Source organism: Lonchura striata, chromosome 28 (genome assembly GCF_046129695.1).
Source record: "Lonchura striata isolate bLonStr1 chromosome 28, bLonStr1.mat, whole genome shotgun sequence".
NCBI lineage: Eukaryota > Metazoa > Chordata > Aves > Passeriformes > Estrildidae > Lonchura > Lonchura striata.
In genome coordinates this window covers 6,467,018-6,486,220 of record NC_134630.1, presented here as the reverse complement: position 1 = coordinate 6,486,220, position 19,203 = coordinate 6,467,018, and the positions used below count along the sequence as shown (strand labels likewise).

The following is a 19,203-nucleotide window of genomic DNA, read 5'->3' as shown; positions in this document are numbered from 1 at the left end:
TTTATAGTTAAGTTCTGTCACTGTGCATCAAGCACTTTGCACCAATGCTGTGGGTTGTTTTCACTTCAGGACCAATGGAGTTGGTCCTCACGAAGCTCTGTATAAAGAGCAGTGTATTTTGAATAAATCAGAGTTTTACTCTCAGGAGTTGGTGCTCACGAAGCTCTGTATAAAAGAGCAGTGTATTTTGAATAAATTGGAATTTTACTCTCAGCAGCCTTCTGGTCAGAATCTCTTCATTCCCATCCTGCCTCGACAGCGACATGCACCTACCTGCCATGGCTGCCAGGAGAAAGAGCTACTGCCTGCACTGCACTCTGCAAGAGTGCACAAATCCCACCGAGAGGGGATTCCCTCCTGCTTCCAGGAGACTTAACACCACTTCACCCCTTCCCTCCACCAGTGAAGCTGCTAACAGCAAAACAACATCACCACACCTCAAACTTCACCCGAAGGAACCGGGTTGGTTTCTTAGTTCCTTGGTAAAACCCCTACGGGATGAAGCCTGAGGTGCTTGCTGCGTGCTGGGAGGATGGGAAAGGAGCAGCCCCTACCTTGAGCTGGTTCTGCTGCGGTGTGTTCACATCCCATAGTGTTGGCACGTGGCTCAGGCTGTCGGCGGGCAGGAAATCCTTGGGATCCGCGATTTCGGAGAGGGAATCCGGGGGGGACGAGAAGAGGGAGTTGTTGTTGGAGAGCTCATCGAGGTATGAAGAATCCTGGAACAGAGGCACGGCCATGGTTGGAGGAGGCAGGACGAGACCAGAGAGTTCCTTCCTCACACACCCAGCACCTTCTAATTTCTTTCTGCTCAATGAGTGTCTCCGTTGCTTTGCGCTCCACAGATCCCAGAAATTAACCTGGAACTGAGGACACGCTCTGTGGTGCTGTTGGAAAATCTGTTTCTTGAAAAAGCAGGAAAAGCCCTGGCCAGGAGTGTGGATACACAGTCGAGGCTGACTTGGGCTGTGCACAGCACCATGGACTGGGAGAGAGAGGAGCATCCAACGAGGCATTGCTCAGCTCCACTTTGTACTTGATTAAAAAAGGTTGTTGAGGGGTGCAAAGGCTTCAGCTTGACCCCAAAGGACTCGAGGATTTCATCCATGTGCAGAGACCCCCAGAGACCCAGCTACACTCCATCACAGCGTGGCTGTTTCACTGCAGTTTCCAGTGCAGCACTACCTGGAGCCTGTGGGAAACATCCCTCTCCTCCTGGCAGGTTCTGCACACACGAGGCTGCCAGGAGCAGGGGAAGGAGTGCTGCTGTCACCTGCATTTGAATCTAGGTAAATCTAGGCAGATCTACCAATCCTCTTCCCAAAAGCCAGCCCCAGCCTGGACAAGGAACATACTTCAGCAACAGGGACCAGGCTCTGGGCTTGCTCTTGTTCTGGTGACCTGGCTGGATGGTTTGCAACTGTTTTATTTCATACCAGCCCAGTGATGCTGTTGGTTTGAGTCACAGAGACTTTGGCTGAGAAAGTGCCATCAATCCCCTCCCCAACATCAAGCCCATGTCTGGTTTCCCTATTTAAGGCTGCAAGAACCAAGAGCCAATAATCACTTCTTGCTCTGCATTCTTCACTGTGGCACAGACCCATCCCCAGCTCCATCCCATCACCTCAGCCCTCCTCCCACACCGAATAGCAATTTTCAAATTTTGTCGAAGCAGAAAAACTTTGCTGCTATTTAAGAGCAATGTACTTCCAGCACTCAGATCTGGCAGGAGATGAGCCTCTGTCCGTAAGGGAAGGGCAAATGGACCAACAGGTCTGTCTTGGTGGCCCTAGAGATGCTGCCAGCACGGGTGGTTCCTCACAGCTCCTCCAGCCAGAGCAGCAGGGTAACCCAACAGGCTGCCAGGGGCTGGTACAGGAGGAATCACTGCTCACTTCCAGTAAAGAGCCAGTTTCCCACTACAGGCAGAAAGGCAGCCAAACTCTCTTAAAAGTCACTTATCCCTGTGTGACATAAACCCACGAGCAGCTGAGCCTGCTTCAGGCCAAGAGCTGGGTCAGGCCCACCCCAGCTGCTATCAAAAGTTATGGGCTTGGAGTGTTTAAAGCCCTGGGACACGTTCCTTTCCCCTTCTTCCCAGGGATGTCTGGTTTGGCCAGCATGTGCCCTGCAGCCATCAGTGCAGGTGCTGGAAGCTCTCCAGCAATGGCAGGTGTGACCTGGGGAGTTTGGATTCCTCAATTACCAACTAATGGACCTAAGGGAGAGAGGCAGAGCTTCGTGGGCAGCTCCTGCTCCTGGTATTTCTGTGGCTATTTTAGGATTGCCCAGAAATCAAGGCATCCAGAGACTGAACAGGCACCCGGATTTATCACCTTGGCATTAAGGGATCCCTGGACTCCCTTTCACACTCGAGAAAGCAGAAAAACACTTGGGTGGTCTGGCCATGGCCAGGGCAATAGCCTGTGCAGGATCCAGATGGTCCCAGATCCCACCCAGTGCTGAGACACTTCAAGCAGGGTTTGTTCACCTGCAAAGGGCACTGACAGAGGCTGGGCAAGGAGGAAACATCTGCACACCCATGTCATGGCAGGGAGGCTGTGGGGCAGCACACAGTGGCCACTGGGCTCCCAACAATAGGTAAGGGCTGGGCTGGAATAGCAACAGGATATGGGAAACACAACCCAAAACATTCCAAATGTCACCCAGACCCTTCCATGGCCAGGGAAGACTCCAGCCCCACCACTGGGCTGAACTGGGGAGAGGAAACCAGCCTCCAAGGCAAAGGGAGGACAATACTCCTGGAAGTGATGCAGTGATCCCATCTTCTGCCAGCATTACGAGGCATTAGTCACAAACTTCCAGAACCTCTCATCTGTCTTAACAAATTGCATTATCTAAAGAAAGAGCACTAAAGTTAATCACCTGCCAGCTTCCCCACCCCAACAACCTCCGTAAATTTACCAAACCCAGGATAATTGTTTAACACAAGGCCAGGGATAACCACAACCAGTGCAAACCATGCCTGGATTAATCACACCACTCGTTTATCTGCTGCAAACAGAAGCAGCTGCCTCGGTGACCTCAGGGAAAAGGAAGGATCATCACCTCAATCAAAAGCCTGTGGTCAGGGTCAGCTCAGGCACTGGGGTTTGAAACGTGTCATTTTGTCCCTGTTTCAGATGGATTGATCAGAATTTTAAGCTTTCCTCATTAGGAACGTGAGGTTCTACAGTAATAACACTTGTGTTTCAGTGGAAGTCAAATTTCTGCACCAGATGGAAGTTGTTCTGACAGGCAGAATCTTTATTTCAGATACTTTTCTGCAACTGTTTTTTACATAAAATTCCTGGAATTCAGCATCTCTGTGGCATCCTCTGAACTGGTCCCAGCAGGTCCAGGCCTCTCCTGGGCCAAAGACCCAGAGCTGGAGGCAGAGCTGCAGGTGGGTCTCAGAGCAGAGGACAACCTAATGCTACTGTGGCACACGGTACTCTTGTCATTATCCCAAAACTGGGATTATGACACATTACCTCCCTAGAAAAGATCAGGAAAAAAAAATCAAGGTACCCCAGCCCAGACACTTGATCTTTCTCCAAGCCCCTGGGAACAGCTCGGCTCCCTCAGTCAAAACAAAGTGTTAAAAATAATGAAAGAACAGGTGAAGCCTAAATACAGACAGAACAAGCATCCTAAAAATAATTTTTTCCATCAAGCCATCAATAGAAATGGTTTATTTTCTCATAATCCAGACACTGAGGAAACAGTGTCTGCAGAGCAGCTTTGGATGACTGCGCTGCAGAGCACCCAAGTGAAGAGGGGGTTTTATTAAAAACCCAAAACCCTATCTATACACTCAAATACACGCCCACAATTACAGCCACACTGCCAGCCAAGAGAGATTTGGCACCTCAAAAGTCACAGATTAAGCAAATTATTATTCAGGAGTGACCAAATCAGCAGCTGCAGATGATCACTATAAAATGTTTCAGGTGCCAAACCCCAAAGTCTAAATCTGGGACAATAAACTAACAGTGTGGAGGGTTTAGCTCTGGCTGGATGGTGCTCCCCTTGCTTCCTGCACCCCACGTTAACTTTGGAAATAAAACCCCTCAAAGCCATCACACCTACACAAACACACAGATCAATCCTCAGAGAGCTCCTTCCCTCCAAATTCCACACTCAGCAACCGAGTTCTGACTGACTGAATAGCATCCAGGAATGCAGGTTCCAGCAAAACAGAAATTACATCTTTGGGACAAAAAAAAAAAAAAAAAAATTATCTATTCCCGGTACTGAACGTGGAGAGGTGTCACTCCCAAAACTCTGCAGCCACTGCACAACTCCCGGGGAGCAGCTGCCCTGGCGACCAAACACATGAGGAAAAACCCAGGAAAAATGAGTTTTTACCTTGTAGAGAGATGGGAACTTCAGCCAGAACTGCATTTGGGACATTTTAGAGCAGCATTCGGGGGGCTGTCGGCGCGGGAGGCAGCAGCAGGGGGAGGGTGCTCAGCGGAAAGTGGAGAAAGGTCCATTCACAGCCAGGGCTCATCGGGGGGCTTTAAAAGCCAACATGCAGCAGGCAGAGGAGGGAAAATGGAGACCCAGGGCCCTGCAGAGCCGTCCTGCGCCTGGAGATTTGCATAGACTGTTTAGTCAGAGGGCTCTTACTTCCTCTAAGTCCAGGGCTGACTTTCAGGAAATGATGCCTGCTTGGTAAGTCAGTGAAATTACTGGCAGTGCGAGGAGAATTACTGTACGTGGTGTAATCCAACCACAGAGCACAGTAAACAGCGCCGGGCTCTGCAGAGCCACAGGGATCCCTGCTCCCTCTGCTCCTCTCCCTGGCCACCCAAAGCCAGGCTTTGTCCCCCATGGCAGCCCCTGCTTTGGGCTGGGGGTCCTGCCTTCCTGCCCCTAACCCCTCTGATTTCAGGGTTCGGGGGAAGTGGTGGTGTCCCCCCAAGAGCCATGTGCTGCTCTCTTTGTCTTTGGTGTCTGCCCCACCCCAAACCGTGCCTTTAGAAATCCAAAGGAGTGGCCCATTCTCTTCCCTTTCCTCCCTGGGTCACTGTTATTTCCCAGAGACCGTTGCCTCCACTTTCCAAGGCTGTCCTTTAACTTTAACAGTTTTGCTAAAAGAAATAAGCAAAATTTCTGGTGGGGAAGAGAAAAAGGCACAAAAAAAAAGACATCTGAAATGGATGTAAACTTAATGAAGATCTCCTCCAGAAAATCCCTGGGAACTGTCGTGTTTGCTTTGGATGCAAGAGGCTCCTGTTTGCTCTTCCCTGGCAGGGCTGGTGGCAGTCCCAGAGCAGGGCTCTGCCCGTGGGGTCAGTTCCAGTTTGCCCAGCAAACCCAGCAGTGCACGTGCTGGAAATGGGGAGGGAGAGGAGCCCTGACTGCTCTGAGTCTCCCCATCCCTGCTCCCAGTCCTTCCAGGCAACTTCAAGGGAGCACAGCTCATCTCTGCTCCGTGTTTGAGCCTGCTGCCGTGGCTGTCACTGCTGAGGCAGCTCCTCTGAGGGCTTTGTGCCACGAAAAGCTGGAAAATCCCATCTTTATCAGGCACTTCTCAGAGCTTTGGAGTGAAGGAAGGCACAAAGTCCCAGCAGGGCCTCCAGAGAGGTGAACAGACAAAGCCCTCCAGGGAGAGAACGGAGTGGGGGAATTCTGTACCATCAGATGAGGAAGGAGGATGGGCCCCTCCAAGGAAAACTCGCCAGGTATTGAGGCTGGAAAACCACCCCCAGGGCAAAAATCTGCAGTAGGGTTCAATTCCAAGGGTAGAACCCTCTGCAGCACTGTGGCTCCACAGGGACTGAGACATCAACAGTGAGGATCTATATTCCACCCTCAACACACCTAGTCCAGGAGGTTCTTTCAATAAGCAAAAGGCAAACAAAAACAAATTTTCCTTGGCACAAATGCAGCTATGGAAGTGTCTGCAGTCATGGATGGGGCTCCCAGGAGGAGCTGGAGCATGTGCTGGGCTCTCCCTGTTCCCAGGACCCATTGATATGCAGATGAAAAATTAAAACCTTAACATTTTAATAAATCTGTTTCACCATCTCACCTCCCAGTGGAGGCTACAAGCAGCACTTCCCTGAGAGCCAGCAGAACGTCCTGCAGGGGATTATGGTGACAACAGAATTTGGTTTCTGTGGGCAGCAGGCTCGGGGTGGAGAAAGGCCGAGGGCTCTCAAGGCTGCTTTTCTCTGAATTTGCTGTATTTAAGGGCAGGCTCTGCTGGCCCGTGGGGCAGGTACTCCACACATGTGGAGTGAAAAGGCCAAATTAATTTCTGAAATGTCTTAATTAGCAACTTCTTGCATGACCTTGACTGAACCACTATGTCCTGCCCGAGCCAATCAAGGATTTGCAATCTGTGCAACCTTTGGAAGAGCAGGTGGATTATTTCCTCTTCCTCTGCTGTCAGTGGGGCAAAATGCAGACATGGGAGACCTGAGCTGCCGGAGGAAGTGGGAACACGGCACAGACACCCAGGGCTGCTGCATTGATTTTGCAAGACCACAGCAGTGTAATCACCAGGGGGAAGATAAACCACTGCGGAACCACCACCTGGAATGTTCCCAACCTGTCCCGGGGGAGAGGCAATCCTGCTCCCCACAATTCACCCAAGAACACGTGTGCTGACAGACAGGCACAAGGACAGCAGGGTTATTCCAGCTCTCACACCTGATTTATCCCCTTCCAGCCAAGCCCAGGGAGTCACTATGATGGGGAACTTTCTGCACCCCCTGACTCAGACCAACTCTGCTTTGAATTAAAGCATCTATTTTCAACCACGTCCCCACGGTCTGCTGGATTCTATTACCAGCACTTTTAAGAGCATTGAGCGTTTCAGACCAGCTTTTCCCGCTTTTGTTGGCTTTGGCAAGGGAGGAGGCAGAGAATGGTGCCTGCCAGGACCCTCAGAAGGCAGAGCTCCATCCCTCCTGCCAGGAGTGGACATCGCTGCTTGGAGGCAGCAACACAGATGAAAGCTATCAAGATTAGAATGGGGAGGGGGACATCTGAGCCCTCCAGGCTCTTTTACCCCTTTCCCCAGGGCCACAGGCATGTGAGGGGGCTCCTGCAATCCACTGACAACAAAATATACCTCAAAAGCTGAATTACACCTCCCCTCCTCCAGGGAACCAGCTCAGGGTGCATCAGCTGAAGCACCCCAAGCCTTTGGTTAGTGAGTTGTTATAGCCACAACCTTCACTTTCCTTACCCCAGGCCTGCAGGATGTGTCAGCTCTCTCACCCAGAGGGGTTATCAAGGGTTATTACATCAGCCCAAACCCCAAACCTGCAATGCAGAAAAAAAGACACAAGCACGCAAAGCCACTTGTTCTCCCAAGGCCAAGAGCCAGGTAACTGCCTGCAAATGGATTTTAATGTCTGTGTTCCCTGTAGACATAACTCCAGGACAGCAACAGAAGTTCCAGGATGTTTCTTATTCCAGGAAACTCTTTGTTTCAGCCACAACCAAGCGTTCCATATAATTTAATAACTGTTGCATCGATTTCTCCTAAATCACCACGCCTCTGTGCTCTGCAGCACTTCTACAAATTAATACTTTTTTAAGAGCAGGTTAATTTCTCCTCCTGCTTTAACAGGGAAGATTAACAGCAGATTGCAAGGGGCTGGTGGTGAGGAGAGGGCTGGTTTATGATTAACATGAGTGGTCAGGAGCCCCCATCCAGCAAAGCAGATCAAACAAGGCTGTAACTGCATCTCTGCAGTATTACTGAAGGTGACTCTGCCTGGGAGCAGGCAATTCCTCCTGGCCCACAGGATAAATCCATCTGGCCTGACCTCCTCCCTCCAGACCAAGCACAACCCACGTTTTAAGAAGGGGACCAGAGTTCCTCCCAAAGCATTTACACCCAGAGCTGCTCCACTGAGGGGAGAAGGAAAATCTACAGAGTCCCCTGCACACCCACCACATCCCCAGCTCCACCTTCCCCTAGAGCTGCTCCCCCTCCCAGGTTTATTTTTCAGGGCACATGGAGTCAGCAGAGGCTCCTGTGTGTACAGCAAAGTCCTGTTCCAGACCCACAAGTCGCACAAATTTAGGCAGAGGGAACACAGACTGTCAGCAAAGGTCATCAGAGATAACAAAGAGCTCAGAGGAATTAGGCAGAGTCTGTGTTTTGATTAATTCTAGACTGAGCAGGGCAGTGAAGTAAAGAAAAATCTGTGGTGGCCAAGACCAGCAGGTATTACATGGATGCTCTCCTAGAGCAGGGTGCTTTGACTCTGTAAGGGTCTGGGGACAGACACAGCTCACAGGGACAACACAGGCCAGAGGATAAGTTAAACCCTCCTGGATTCAATGGTTAATTATGGCAATTAACACCATCAGTGTCACAAGGCAGCACCACCACGGCGCCTTTGCAGAACTGCTGCCCGTGAGTGCCAGATCCCAACTCAGCAGCACCTGGGACTGCAGGAATAACCAGCAGGAAGGGAGGGAAGCTATAGAAACCAAACCCTGCTTCTCTCAGGACTGTGATTTGTGAGGACACATGGGCAGCCCGTAGACTTTTCCATAAGGAGATGGCACCATGTGGTTAGGATGAGACTTTGGCTGAAGACAACATTTCCCAAGGCCAGAAATGCTGTCAGACCCAACGTGGCCCCTCAGAACTATTTTCTGAACCTCCACTCAAGCCACTTGTTTATATAAAAAATGCCAACAGATCAGCAAGGATGAATCACCCAGGAGCAAGCCAGAACCCTATTGTGGAGGAAACAAGTTCAAGTTCACGTCGGGCTGTTCTGGCCATGCAGCAAAGCACCTTCCCTGCTCACCAAGGTGAATGGCCCAACTACAGAGAAACTCCCAGAGCCATTAGGAAATGTGGCAATTCCCACTCTCAGTATCCCCAGGTCAGCAAAGCCTTTGCACTTTGCAGGACCAGAATTCCCGAAACAAAACGTGGAAGAATGATGAGAGGAAATGCCAATGCCAGAGGAAAAAGCACCATAATTCCCACTCTCCAAACTCTACAGCATATGGATAATCACTGCCACCAACAGAAAGGATTTGCTACACAAATGCCTCAATCATTTGCTCTTTAGACCTTTCAAATCCTTCTTCATTATTCCTCAAAATTCTGGATTCTGCTACAGGAGCGAAACCAAGAGAACAGCCTGTGTCCATGTGTGGAGGCAGCAGAAGTCCTCACACAAGCACCTGACCCATTTTGCCTGCCCAAGAACCACAGATTGGACCAGGAATCTCTTACCAGCACCTGCAGCAGACTCCTCGTGTTGCCCCTTGGGCTCCTCTCTGTCTGGCACAGTTGGAGCAGCCCTTGCCACTCCTACCATGGCAGCAGGAAAGTTTGGAAGAGACAGGAACTTTCCTGTACAGCTACCTGGGAAGATGGAACCACTCAGCTGCTCCCACCCCTCCTGGATGGCATGTTTCAGCTTCCCAAGGCAAATGTTAATATTTAACAGTTTGGTGTCTGGGACAATGAGAAATCAGTAAAGTGGAAAACATTGCTGAAGAAAGGGCTGGAAAAGGTTCAGGAAACTCCCAGATTGCTCCAGACTGATGCCACTGTCTTCAGTTGGAGACCTGCTCCTCCACCTCTGACAGCTGTGAGCAGATCTGCAGCTTTGGGTGAGCAGTGCCTGACAGCTCAGAGACCCCTGGGGTTTATCCGTGGCTTCCATGTCAGTGCTTAGTGCATCCTACTCCGAGTGAGCACCAGGAGAGACCATGCAGGGTGCTCAAAAGTCCACAGCTGAGTGTTCAAGAATGCTGGCCTGGCTCCATGCTGCAGAATGAGCTGTCAAGAGGATGACTGGAGCCTGAAATTCCTCTCCCAGAGACAGCCCAACAGGTGAAATAACTGAGCACCGTCCCTTGGCTCCAGGGAATTCCAGACACACCCTAGCCCTCAGAGTTACCAGCTCCAGCAGGGAACTTCAGCTTGGAAAACAGAGCTCCAACAAAGCTTCAGCACACACAGGGCGACACATCACTACCCTGTTACCTGTGGAATCTCCAGGGACCAGAGCATGGGCTCACAGACAAACCATGGAACAGGACAGGAGAGCACCACAAAGCTGCTCTGCTCCTCGTGGGAGCACGTGGCACTACCTGGTAATAAAATACCCCAGTGAAGGAACTGGTTTGTCTGTGTTAGGTTGAGAGGACACTTTGCTGTGTCCATACTGGGGGCAGAACACCTGCAGGCACACTGCAATAGGTGCAGTCTCACTACAGAAAGAAAGAGTCCAAACAAAAGCCCATTTGCCTAAAATCAACCTCGCTCCCATCCATGGCTTCCTCTCCCAAAGAATGAGAGCAGCACAAGAATTATTCCTTGCTCTGGGAATCATTTGAGGTCATTCATGCTTGCTTTGTCTCAGAGCTTCCTGTTCTTTTCTCACCCAGCCAACACAAAGCATCTCCTTTGACAGAGAACCTCCAAAAATCTGCTCCTCCGAGTTGGCTGAGATCAATTTCTGTGACACAGCAGGGAAGGAAGCTGACTGACCACCAAGATACTAGAAAATACATAAGTTAAAGAAATAATTAAGCCCTTTTCCCGTTGAACCCATCAGCCAAAACCCCACCAGACCTGGAGGTGAGACCTATGGCAGGGACCCCTCTCCCCTTCCCACCACAGCCCGGTAAATGGGCTCACAAGTTGATGAGATCACCTTTCTGCCTTGTTCCTCCCACAATTAATTCTGCAGGAAGCAGAGATCAATATTCCTGTGATTCAATTATTTATCTGGTTTAATCCAGGCAGAAAACCCTGACCAGCAGCTGCCCAGGTGGGCACAGGGAGCTGGATGGGGGGACCACACCAGTGGCCACCCCAAACAGAACAAATCTCCAGCACCTGCACATTGAAACCTGCAGAAATCAGAGCCTTGAGGAGGGATAAAACCACTCTTTAGCCACGCCAAGAAACCAAAAACACAACGAGGGGGTAAGAATTCACACATACACCAGCAGACACCAATGGCTGTATTAATTCCTAGAAAGGATATAGCCTGTTCCTTCTTTATTCCAAAGTCAGCTCTCTCATATCAACTACCTGCAATTATTACTGACTAATCTTACTGTAAGATGTTGCCAAAAGCCAGTGCAACGTTCCAAAACCTCCATGGAAAGAGCTCCTTCCCACCCAGAGAGATCCCCAAGGTGAGGCAGGTCTGGGTTCCCAGAAACGCCGTGAGACTCGGGGTCACTGCTCATTTCTCCCACACTTCAGTTCTACAAAAACGGACCTGGCTCCACTCTTGGAATGCTGGGCACTAAGTTGATGTAATTCCCTAAATATTCACTATTCAGGAATCCACCACTTGTAACCAGTGAGGAAGAACATGCAGCACATGAGCATTTTGGGAGGGAAATAGCCAAAGAGTCTGAAGCGTGTTCAGTTCACACTCTGGGACCCTCCTGCAGCCAGGACCCTCCCAGCACCACCAGGGTTTATGCCAAACACCCCTTTAAAAGACAAAAGTGTTTTACCACAGAGAAGCTCCTACCAAACCACAGACACATTTCAAATTCCTGGTGTCCTTATTGCCCATCTCTTCATTTTCCCTAAGTAAGGCAACACTATAAAGCAATTCCCAGCACTCCAAAGCCCCATTTTGCCCCAAAGACATCAGGAACTCTGCACTTACCTGAGGAAAATCCCCATTTTTTGTTAAGAAGTCAGTGGAGTCCACAGCTGCATAGTTTGTGTCTAAGAAATGTGGTCTGCTGATGGAATCCATATAAAAATCCTGAGGGGGGCTAAAATATTGCCTGTAAGGAAATGGGAAAAGCAGTTACTCCCTGTCAGTCCCCAGCACTTCTCAGGTCACTTCAGCCTCTGACAGCAGTGAAGCTGAAACTTCAGGATGTCACATACAGAGAGGGATATTATTGGATATTATCCAGAAGAGAGATGGCAAAATAATACTTCTACCAGTTCTATCCCACTTCCCAAACTCAGCAGTTTAAGAACTTACAGCAGTTTAAGAACTTAGAGCAGTTTAAGAACACTGAATTAAGAATATAATTCTTGGCAATTTGGGTAGACCAGGAAGGACTTCATAGATAACAATGGCCTGCAGTACCCAATATTTCAGCCCTGATGACAAAGCAGAATGAAGCCCTGGGACGTCCCAGCACGATGGGTGTGGTGGACCTGCCAGTCACACTACGTAAGGACATGAGCTGCAGGGAAACATCACACCTGAATGCCAGTTTAGGCCACAAACCCCCAAAACAGCCCCACAAATCAGCTCTGACAGGGAGCTGATTAACCCACCTGGATAGGGAGTTCATCACTCACAGACCTCAAAGGCAGGTCAGAATGGAGGAGTTGGTGACTGGGAAACACAGACAGAGCTGTTACCCAGAGAGAGGAAGTAGGGATGTGACTGCTGTGAGTTCAAAAGCAAGATCTGTGCTCAGCTAACAAGGGAACAAAGCAAAGATCCCTGCTCCACCTGGGCAGGGCCATGCCAGCTTCCTCCTGCTCCTTGCACCCAGCATCCGTTTCCTCCAGGCAGGCAGGGGCAAAAACTGCACAAGAGCAGCCAATTTCCTTCCTCCTGCCCAGGAGCAGCCCCTGGCCTCTGCTCCACGCCACCTCCTGGTTTGCACAAGCCTTTTCCCTCTCCTGCAGGAGCAAAGAATTTGCTTCGTAATCCTTCCCGTAAGGGGCCGTGCTCCTGCTTGGGCGATTGCCACGACACCCTCGGCGCTGGAGCCACGGGACATCCATCCTGGCTGGATGGTTTCCTCTTGTGGGGAGCTGGACCTTCCCCCTGCTGCCCAAAGAACCCGCGGCCAGAAACTTGAACAGGGCGCTGGGAGAGGGAGAAAGAGAGTTTGAGAACTCCTGCCCAGGAGCTGGGAATGCCAAGCTGCCAAAGGATTATTAAGCAATTAAGGTGCCATGTGTGGCCGGCAGCTTGTTACTACACTCGGTGAACATTTACATGTGGATTAATGTGCAAACACAGTTATCTCTTTTGATAAATACATTTTTCCTGCTCGCTTCCCATCGCTAAAGACAAAACCCTGAAAAACTAACAGCTCCTTCCTCCTTTCCTTTTTTTTTTTTCTTTTCTGTGCTGCCCGAGACCCTGTGTGAACACAACCTGCACACCCAAGCTCCCACAGTCCATCCCTGATTGTTGGCTCTTCGTAATCCATCCAAGGAATTAAAATCTGGGCATAAATTCTGGGAATAAATATATTGCCACACAGGAAAAGGCTGGTTTAAAAGGCTTTCAAGCCAAGACTGCTGTGGTCTCGCCGTCTCTCACACAAGGACACAGCTTGGCCAGCATCAAGGAACTAATCAAGGAATAGGAAAACTATTTTTACTGGAAAAGTGAACACCCGCTCCTGTTCCCCGGCACTTTGTGGCCTGGACAAGGGTCAGTCAAGGTAATGAGAAAGAGAGCAAGAGAGCTCCAACCTCTCTGGCCTGCTGTGGAATGACCAGCTCTGCTTGGTGTTTTGTTACCCTTAATCTTGGTCTTCCAATCTGCCCATGTGAGATACACTTGGCTCCTGCAGTTTGCAGGGAGAGCAGCTCCAGGCACTGCTCCGAGATCCTCCTTGGAAAGCCCCAAAGTCCCTTCTGTACCTTTGCAGCTGGCTTTACCTTCCCTTGACTCAAACCTCAAAGCTGTTTCCTCTCATTTGCAGGGCTGGCACAGAGCCACTGACAAGTTGGCTTGAAATAAACTGACAAAAATATTTTAACTGGAAGAATCAGGTCAGTGACCCTGTCACAACCCAGGTACGAACACAGCCCGCAGCAAACTGCCCCGTCCCCACCTGCTCAGCATCTCCAGGCCTTAATTCTTGCTAAACTGCTCCACAGAAGCTCCTGTGGGTCAGCAGCTTCCCTCAGATACTGAGGGGGTCCACTGGACAACAAAAAACTGTTCCAGAAAGGAAATTTATGCTGGTTTAATCACACCAGCTGCCCAAAGAGGAATGCTCCGTTGCAATTCCACTGCATTCCAGCTGCTCATCCGTGTCCCAGTGCATCCAAAGCCCTTCTGGGCCCACAGTGCCACTTTTCTGAGACCTCCCATGTGTTTTTTGGCCAGGCTCCATCCTCTGTCCTCCACTCAGAGATGCAAATTTCTCATCTCAAGCCAGTGGAAGATCAGGGAAAGCTGGCAGGCACTAGCCTGGCACTTTCCTTCCTTATCAGACACCAATCCATGTTTTTCAGAGCCTTCTTTACTATTTCAGCAGGCAATGCTCCATACAGAGGAGGAAAAGGGCATCAAAACAGCAAGAAAAGGGGTCGTGTAAAGTGGGGACAAAGCTTTGCTGCAGCTGTGTGACACCTCATCACAACTGGGCTGCCCTAGATCCCCCCCAGCCAGGAATGTGCTGAGCCTCCAGCAGCAAGGGAAGCTGAACTCTACAGGGATAATTTCCTCAGAAAAGAGCTGAGCTGCTGCTCTTCAGAGCTCTGAATCTCCCTGGTTCTTTTAAGGAGGTTTAAAACACTGTTGACTTTTGTCAGGTTAAGAAAATCTGAACCCAAGAGGCTGCATTTGGGGTCTTCTAAAGAAATTCCCTAGCATGAAAGTGAACTCCTGAAAGGAAACAGGAAAAACCTGCTTCAGGATAAAAAGGTGTTGCTATGAGAATAAGCCCTGTCCAAACACAGCCGCTTGCAAATGAGATTTCTCTGCAAGGATTCTGAAGAAAAACGTGCACCACCTCTAATGCCAGCTGCATTTTTCCATGTTACAGCATGGGCTACAATTACAACTGCCTTTAAAATCCCACTTTTCAATGTTTCCATTCCTTCCGGGATTCCTACCTGTAACCCCTCACTCTAAATCCACCTAAAACAGAGTCAGTGCCATTTTCAAATACAAAAAGCACAGACTTTTTTTTTTTTTTTTTTTAATCTGAAATGCAGCTATGGAAGATCTCACCTGAAAGGTGATTTTTACACCTCCTGGGGTATGAAGAACAGGAAGTTAAAGGTGCAGCCTTGGCTAAATAATTTCCTAGCAAATCATTACTACAATGAGCCTCATTTCCAGAAGTGACTCCAGCAAAGGCAGCAAGTCCAGGTTTGTGTCAGACACAGGCATGTCCTTGCAGGATTGGGCTGTGATGTTCCCGGCAGCGCTGGTATGAGCGGCACCGAACAGGAAGAGAGTGAGGGGCAAAACCAGAACAAATGGTCAAAAGAAAAAAAAAAAAAACAACAAAAAAAAAAAAAGCCCAGTGCAATAGATAAACACAATCTAATCTTGTGGTTCAATGCAGCAAAACAGAAATTCTGTTATAGCTCTCCGGAGGATTCACAACATGTAATTTACAGGAATCCTGCTCAAAAAGCACAGCCCCTTCCAATCAACCAGGCTGGCCAAGAGCAAAGGGCCTGAATGGATCTGAGAAGTCTCCTGCTCTCCTGTGGGGAGGAGCTGGCACAGCCCAGCTCCCTCAGCACCTGTGGGGCAGCTTCTGGTCCCCTCTGATGGGGAACTGCCCTGTGCATCCACCCCGTGCTGCCAGGCAGCTCCTGCTGAGGCCAGAGGAGACCAGGGCAGCAGGAAAACCACAGGGACATGAATCCCCTCTCCCCCCAACAGCGGGGCTGATCCTCACTGCTCCTATCTGCCTGGAACTCACACCCCCACAGGGAGGGATCCCACCATGAAGATGCCAAAATCTCTTTAAAAAGCAGGTGTGGCAAACACATTTCTCTCTCCCTCTCAGGATTTTTCATAGAGGTGCACAGAGAGAAATGAAAGAGAAAACGATTTCTATTTCTGCTCTTTGTTTTTCTCATGTGGAATGTGTTTAGAGAATTGTTTACCTAGAGTGAGTGCTTGATTGGATTCTGGTGAGGATTGTTTGAGCCTGATGGCAAATCTAAACCACCTGTGTCTAGAGAGAGGGTCACAAGTTGTGTTTGAGTTAGAGATAGTCAGGGAAAGTAGTATGTAGTTTTAGTATCCTCCTTTTATATAGTATATTAATGTATTTTAGCATAGTTATAATAAAGAAATAATTCAGCCTTCTGAATTGAGTCAGACATCATTATTTCTTCCCTTTGGGTTTGCTTGCATTTACAATAGGGAGGTTACATTAAATCCCCAGTTTAATGCCAGGCACCTGGAACACAGTTGTTAGCTCAGGATGTCAAATTCTGCTTCTTTCAGTTCTCCTTCCTCCCACCTCTGACCTAGATAAAGAACACATCCTGTGTATCCGTGCCACTCCCTGGATTCACGGAGACCAAAGAAGCCACCATGGATCAACCTCCAAATCCCAGCCCTGCCAGAGCCCCCATCCAAGTCACTCAGTGATGGCACAAGGCCACTTTATGTTGTCCAAACATTTGTCATATCCCACCTTGTGATCCAGGATGAAGGCTCATTGTAAAGGGAAAATGGAAAACAAAATTTTTCAGTACAGAATGTGACATGGCTGTTAGTGTCAGTCACTTCCAGTGACATGGCAAAGGATTTTAACATGACCCAAAACCTAACACCTGGTACAGGTAACATCTTCCTCTTCTCTCTACATCTGTGCAAAGCTAGAGACTGCCCAGTGCTTGCTCTGTTGGGTCTGTTAAGAATTCCATTAGTGTTACAAATCCAGTCTAAACCAAAGCTGTTTCTCCCTTACTGCAGCCTCCAGGTTTAACAAAAAAACAAAGTTTTTCCATTTTTAAAAACAAAAAGCTGTTTGCTGCTGTTCCCAAGCTGCAGCAGTGTCTGAAATGCCACAAGATCAGTGTGTGATGCAAGTATTTCCCCATCAGATCATGAAATAAAGTAAACATGGAAAGCAGCAAAGAAACAGTTGAATCACGGGGTGTGCAAGCGCAGAGGGGATAAGACAAAGGAGAACAGCACTCACTGGTTTTCACTTGGGAAGGATGAGGTTGGGAAAGAGACTGGGTAGCAGCTACTCCATGAGTCGGCGGCCAGCATGGGATTCTGCAACCAGAAGAAACAACAGTTAGAGCAGCAGAGGCCTGGAACCATTACCTGGGGCTGCAGGTACGAGGGCAGGCCCACGGCTTCCCTCCCTCAGAGCTTCCCAGAGGCAGAGGTGGCTCCTTGTCTCTCGAGCAGCACTCCAGTTTCAGCTTTGGAACCCTACCACTGTCCCCAGAGGGTGACTGAGGTGAGACCCCTTCCCCAGCCCTTCCCCAGGACACTCTGAAGAGACAAGAGGAAACGGCATCAAGCTGAGCCACGAGATGTTCAGGCTGGACATCAGGAGGAATTTATTTGTGGAAAGGGTGGTCAGGCATTGGCAGGGGCTGCCCAGGGAGGTGGTGGAGTCCCCACCCCCAGAGGTGTCCAAGGAAGGACTGGATGTGGCACTCAATGCTCTGGTGTTGTGACAAGGTGGGAATCAGTCACAGATTTGAACTTGATGACCTTGAAGGTCCTTTCCAACCTCAGTGATTCCATAAGTCTATGATTCAGTCTCCGTGGGATGTCAGCACCAACCCAATAACCTGAAACTGGCCGGCAGAGGTCACAACCAAAAATGTCCTTTTGTCTTCCCACTTCCCTGAACAGACTCCAATTAATGGCAAGGTTTTAGCTCATCTCACACCAATAAAATCAGGGAGAGAACACTCTATCTCCTTACTCAGCTCCAGCAGCTTTTATCCTGCTCTTTTTGTGCCCAAAGCAATGAAACCTTGTACTTGAAGCAAAAGGAACTTGGGCCTCGCTTGAACCTCCGTGTTCCTGCATGTGACACATTCCAGAGTTTGAAACAGAAAGAGAAAACTCTAGGAACATGTCAGCTATTTTGGGACAGGGCTTGCTTTTTGCCCTGTTGGACAAATGCATCAGGGACCTGGTCTGGTTTTAGCAGCTATATCAGGACAAATACAACTTATTTATCTCTGCTGCTCTGGAAATAGACAGCTGGATCTGGGCACAGGTTGACATGTCTGGTAGAGATGTCCTGGGGTAGGAACAAGGTCTGCAATCCTGGGCAGATTCTCTCAGTCTCTTCAGTCCTTCCACAAGGAGCTGGCAGCCAGCAGCTTGCAGAGTGGCTTTGTTTTAATCACAGCCCTGCTTTTCCCTCCTCACTTCAGTCCTGCAATGTGGCAAGCACATTTCTCTCCCTCTCAGGATTTTTCATACAGAGAGAAATGAAAGAGAAAAAAAATTTTATTTCTGCTCCTTGTTTTTCTTATGTAAAATGTGTTTAGATAATTGTTTACCTGGAGTGAGTACTTGATTAGATTTTGGTGAGGATTGTTTGAGCCTGATGGCCAATCCAATCCACCTGTGTCTAAACTCTCAGAGAGGGTCACGAGTTGTGGGAGAGTTAGAAATAGAGTCAAAGAAAGTAGTATGTAGTTTTAGTAGTTTTAGTAGTATGTGGTTTTTAGTATAAAAGTAGTTGTTTTATATAGTATATTAATGTATTTTAGCATAGTTATAATAAAGAAATAATTCAGTCTTCTGAATTGAGTCAAACATCATTTCTTCCCATTAGGTTCACCTGCATTTACAATACTGCAACCCCCTGCACAGCTGCACGGGAAGTCTGGAAATCGCTGCTATAAACACAGACCAGGACTCCCAGGATCTACCAGGCCACACAGCTCTGCCCAGACCCCTCCTGGGCACAGCCTCCCCCTGCCCAGGATCTGCAGGGCCTCACCTCCAGGTCTGGCACGACGAGCTGGGAGCGGAGGCCGGGGATGCCGCGGATGGCATCGCCCGGCTGCTGGTGCTGCGGGAAGCTGTTCCCCCCATCCATGGCAGGGTGAGAGCATCAGCCCGTGTCCTGCCTCATGGAGTCCTCAGGAGGGTGGGACAGGCTGTGGAGTGAGTGGTGGGAGCGTCTTCAGCTCTGCTCTTCACCCTGCACCATGTCCTGGGCTGGGAAAGAAAGGCACGTTTAGGTTTTGTGAAAGGGGGGGAAAAAAACCCCACTTGTAAGCTTAAATATAGCTTAGGGATGAGCAAACAGCCACCAGCCTGCTGCTGCCTCTTCAGAAAAGAGAGGGGTTTATGGGAAACAGAGCTCTCTATTACCACCATACCTGGAACTCACCCAGGTTGGAACTGGAACACACCCCTCCTGCCTTGCACACTGCAGGAGCCCCGCAGCTCCCTGAGATCATCTGGGCTGCTGTACACACAGCTCGGCTCAGCCTGAGGAATTTGCTTATCTAATGTACAAGAAGTCTCTGCACTCGTGTGGAAAGTCATG

General features: G+C 49.3%; 1 protein-coding gene across 1 annotated transcript in view; it reads right to left on the bottom strand.

Moving 5' to 3' along the window:
- SBNO2 (strawberry notch homolog 2) overlaps positions 1-18,753 on the bottom strand; it is a gene marked incomplete at its 5' end in the record, with an annotated part of 41,881 nt that extends 23,128 nt beyond the window's left edge. Inside the window, 4 exons of the mRNA XM_031507154.2 lie at positions 555-719; positions 11,640-11,763; positions 16,867-16,946; positions 18,649-18,753. Of these exons, the coding sequence (XP_031363014.2) occupies positions 555-719; positions 11,640-11,763; positions 16,867-16,946; positions 18,649-18,753 (474 nt within the window). The remainder of the gene's footprint in view (positions 1-554; positions 720-11,639; positions 11,764-16,866; positions 16,947-18,648) is intronic.
- Between the last annotated feature and the right edge of the window lie 450 nt (positions 18,754-19,203).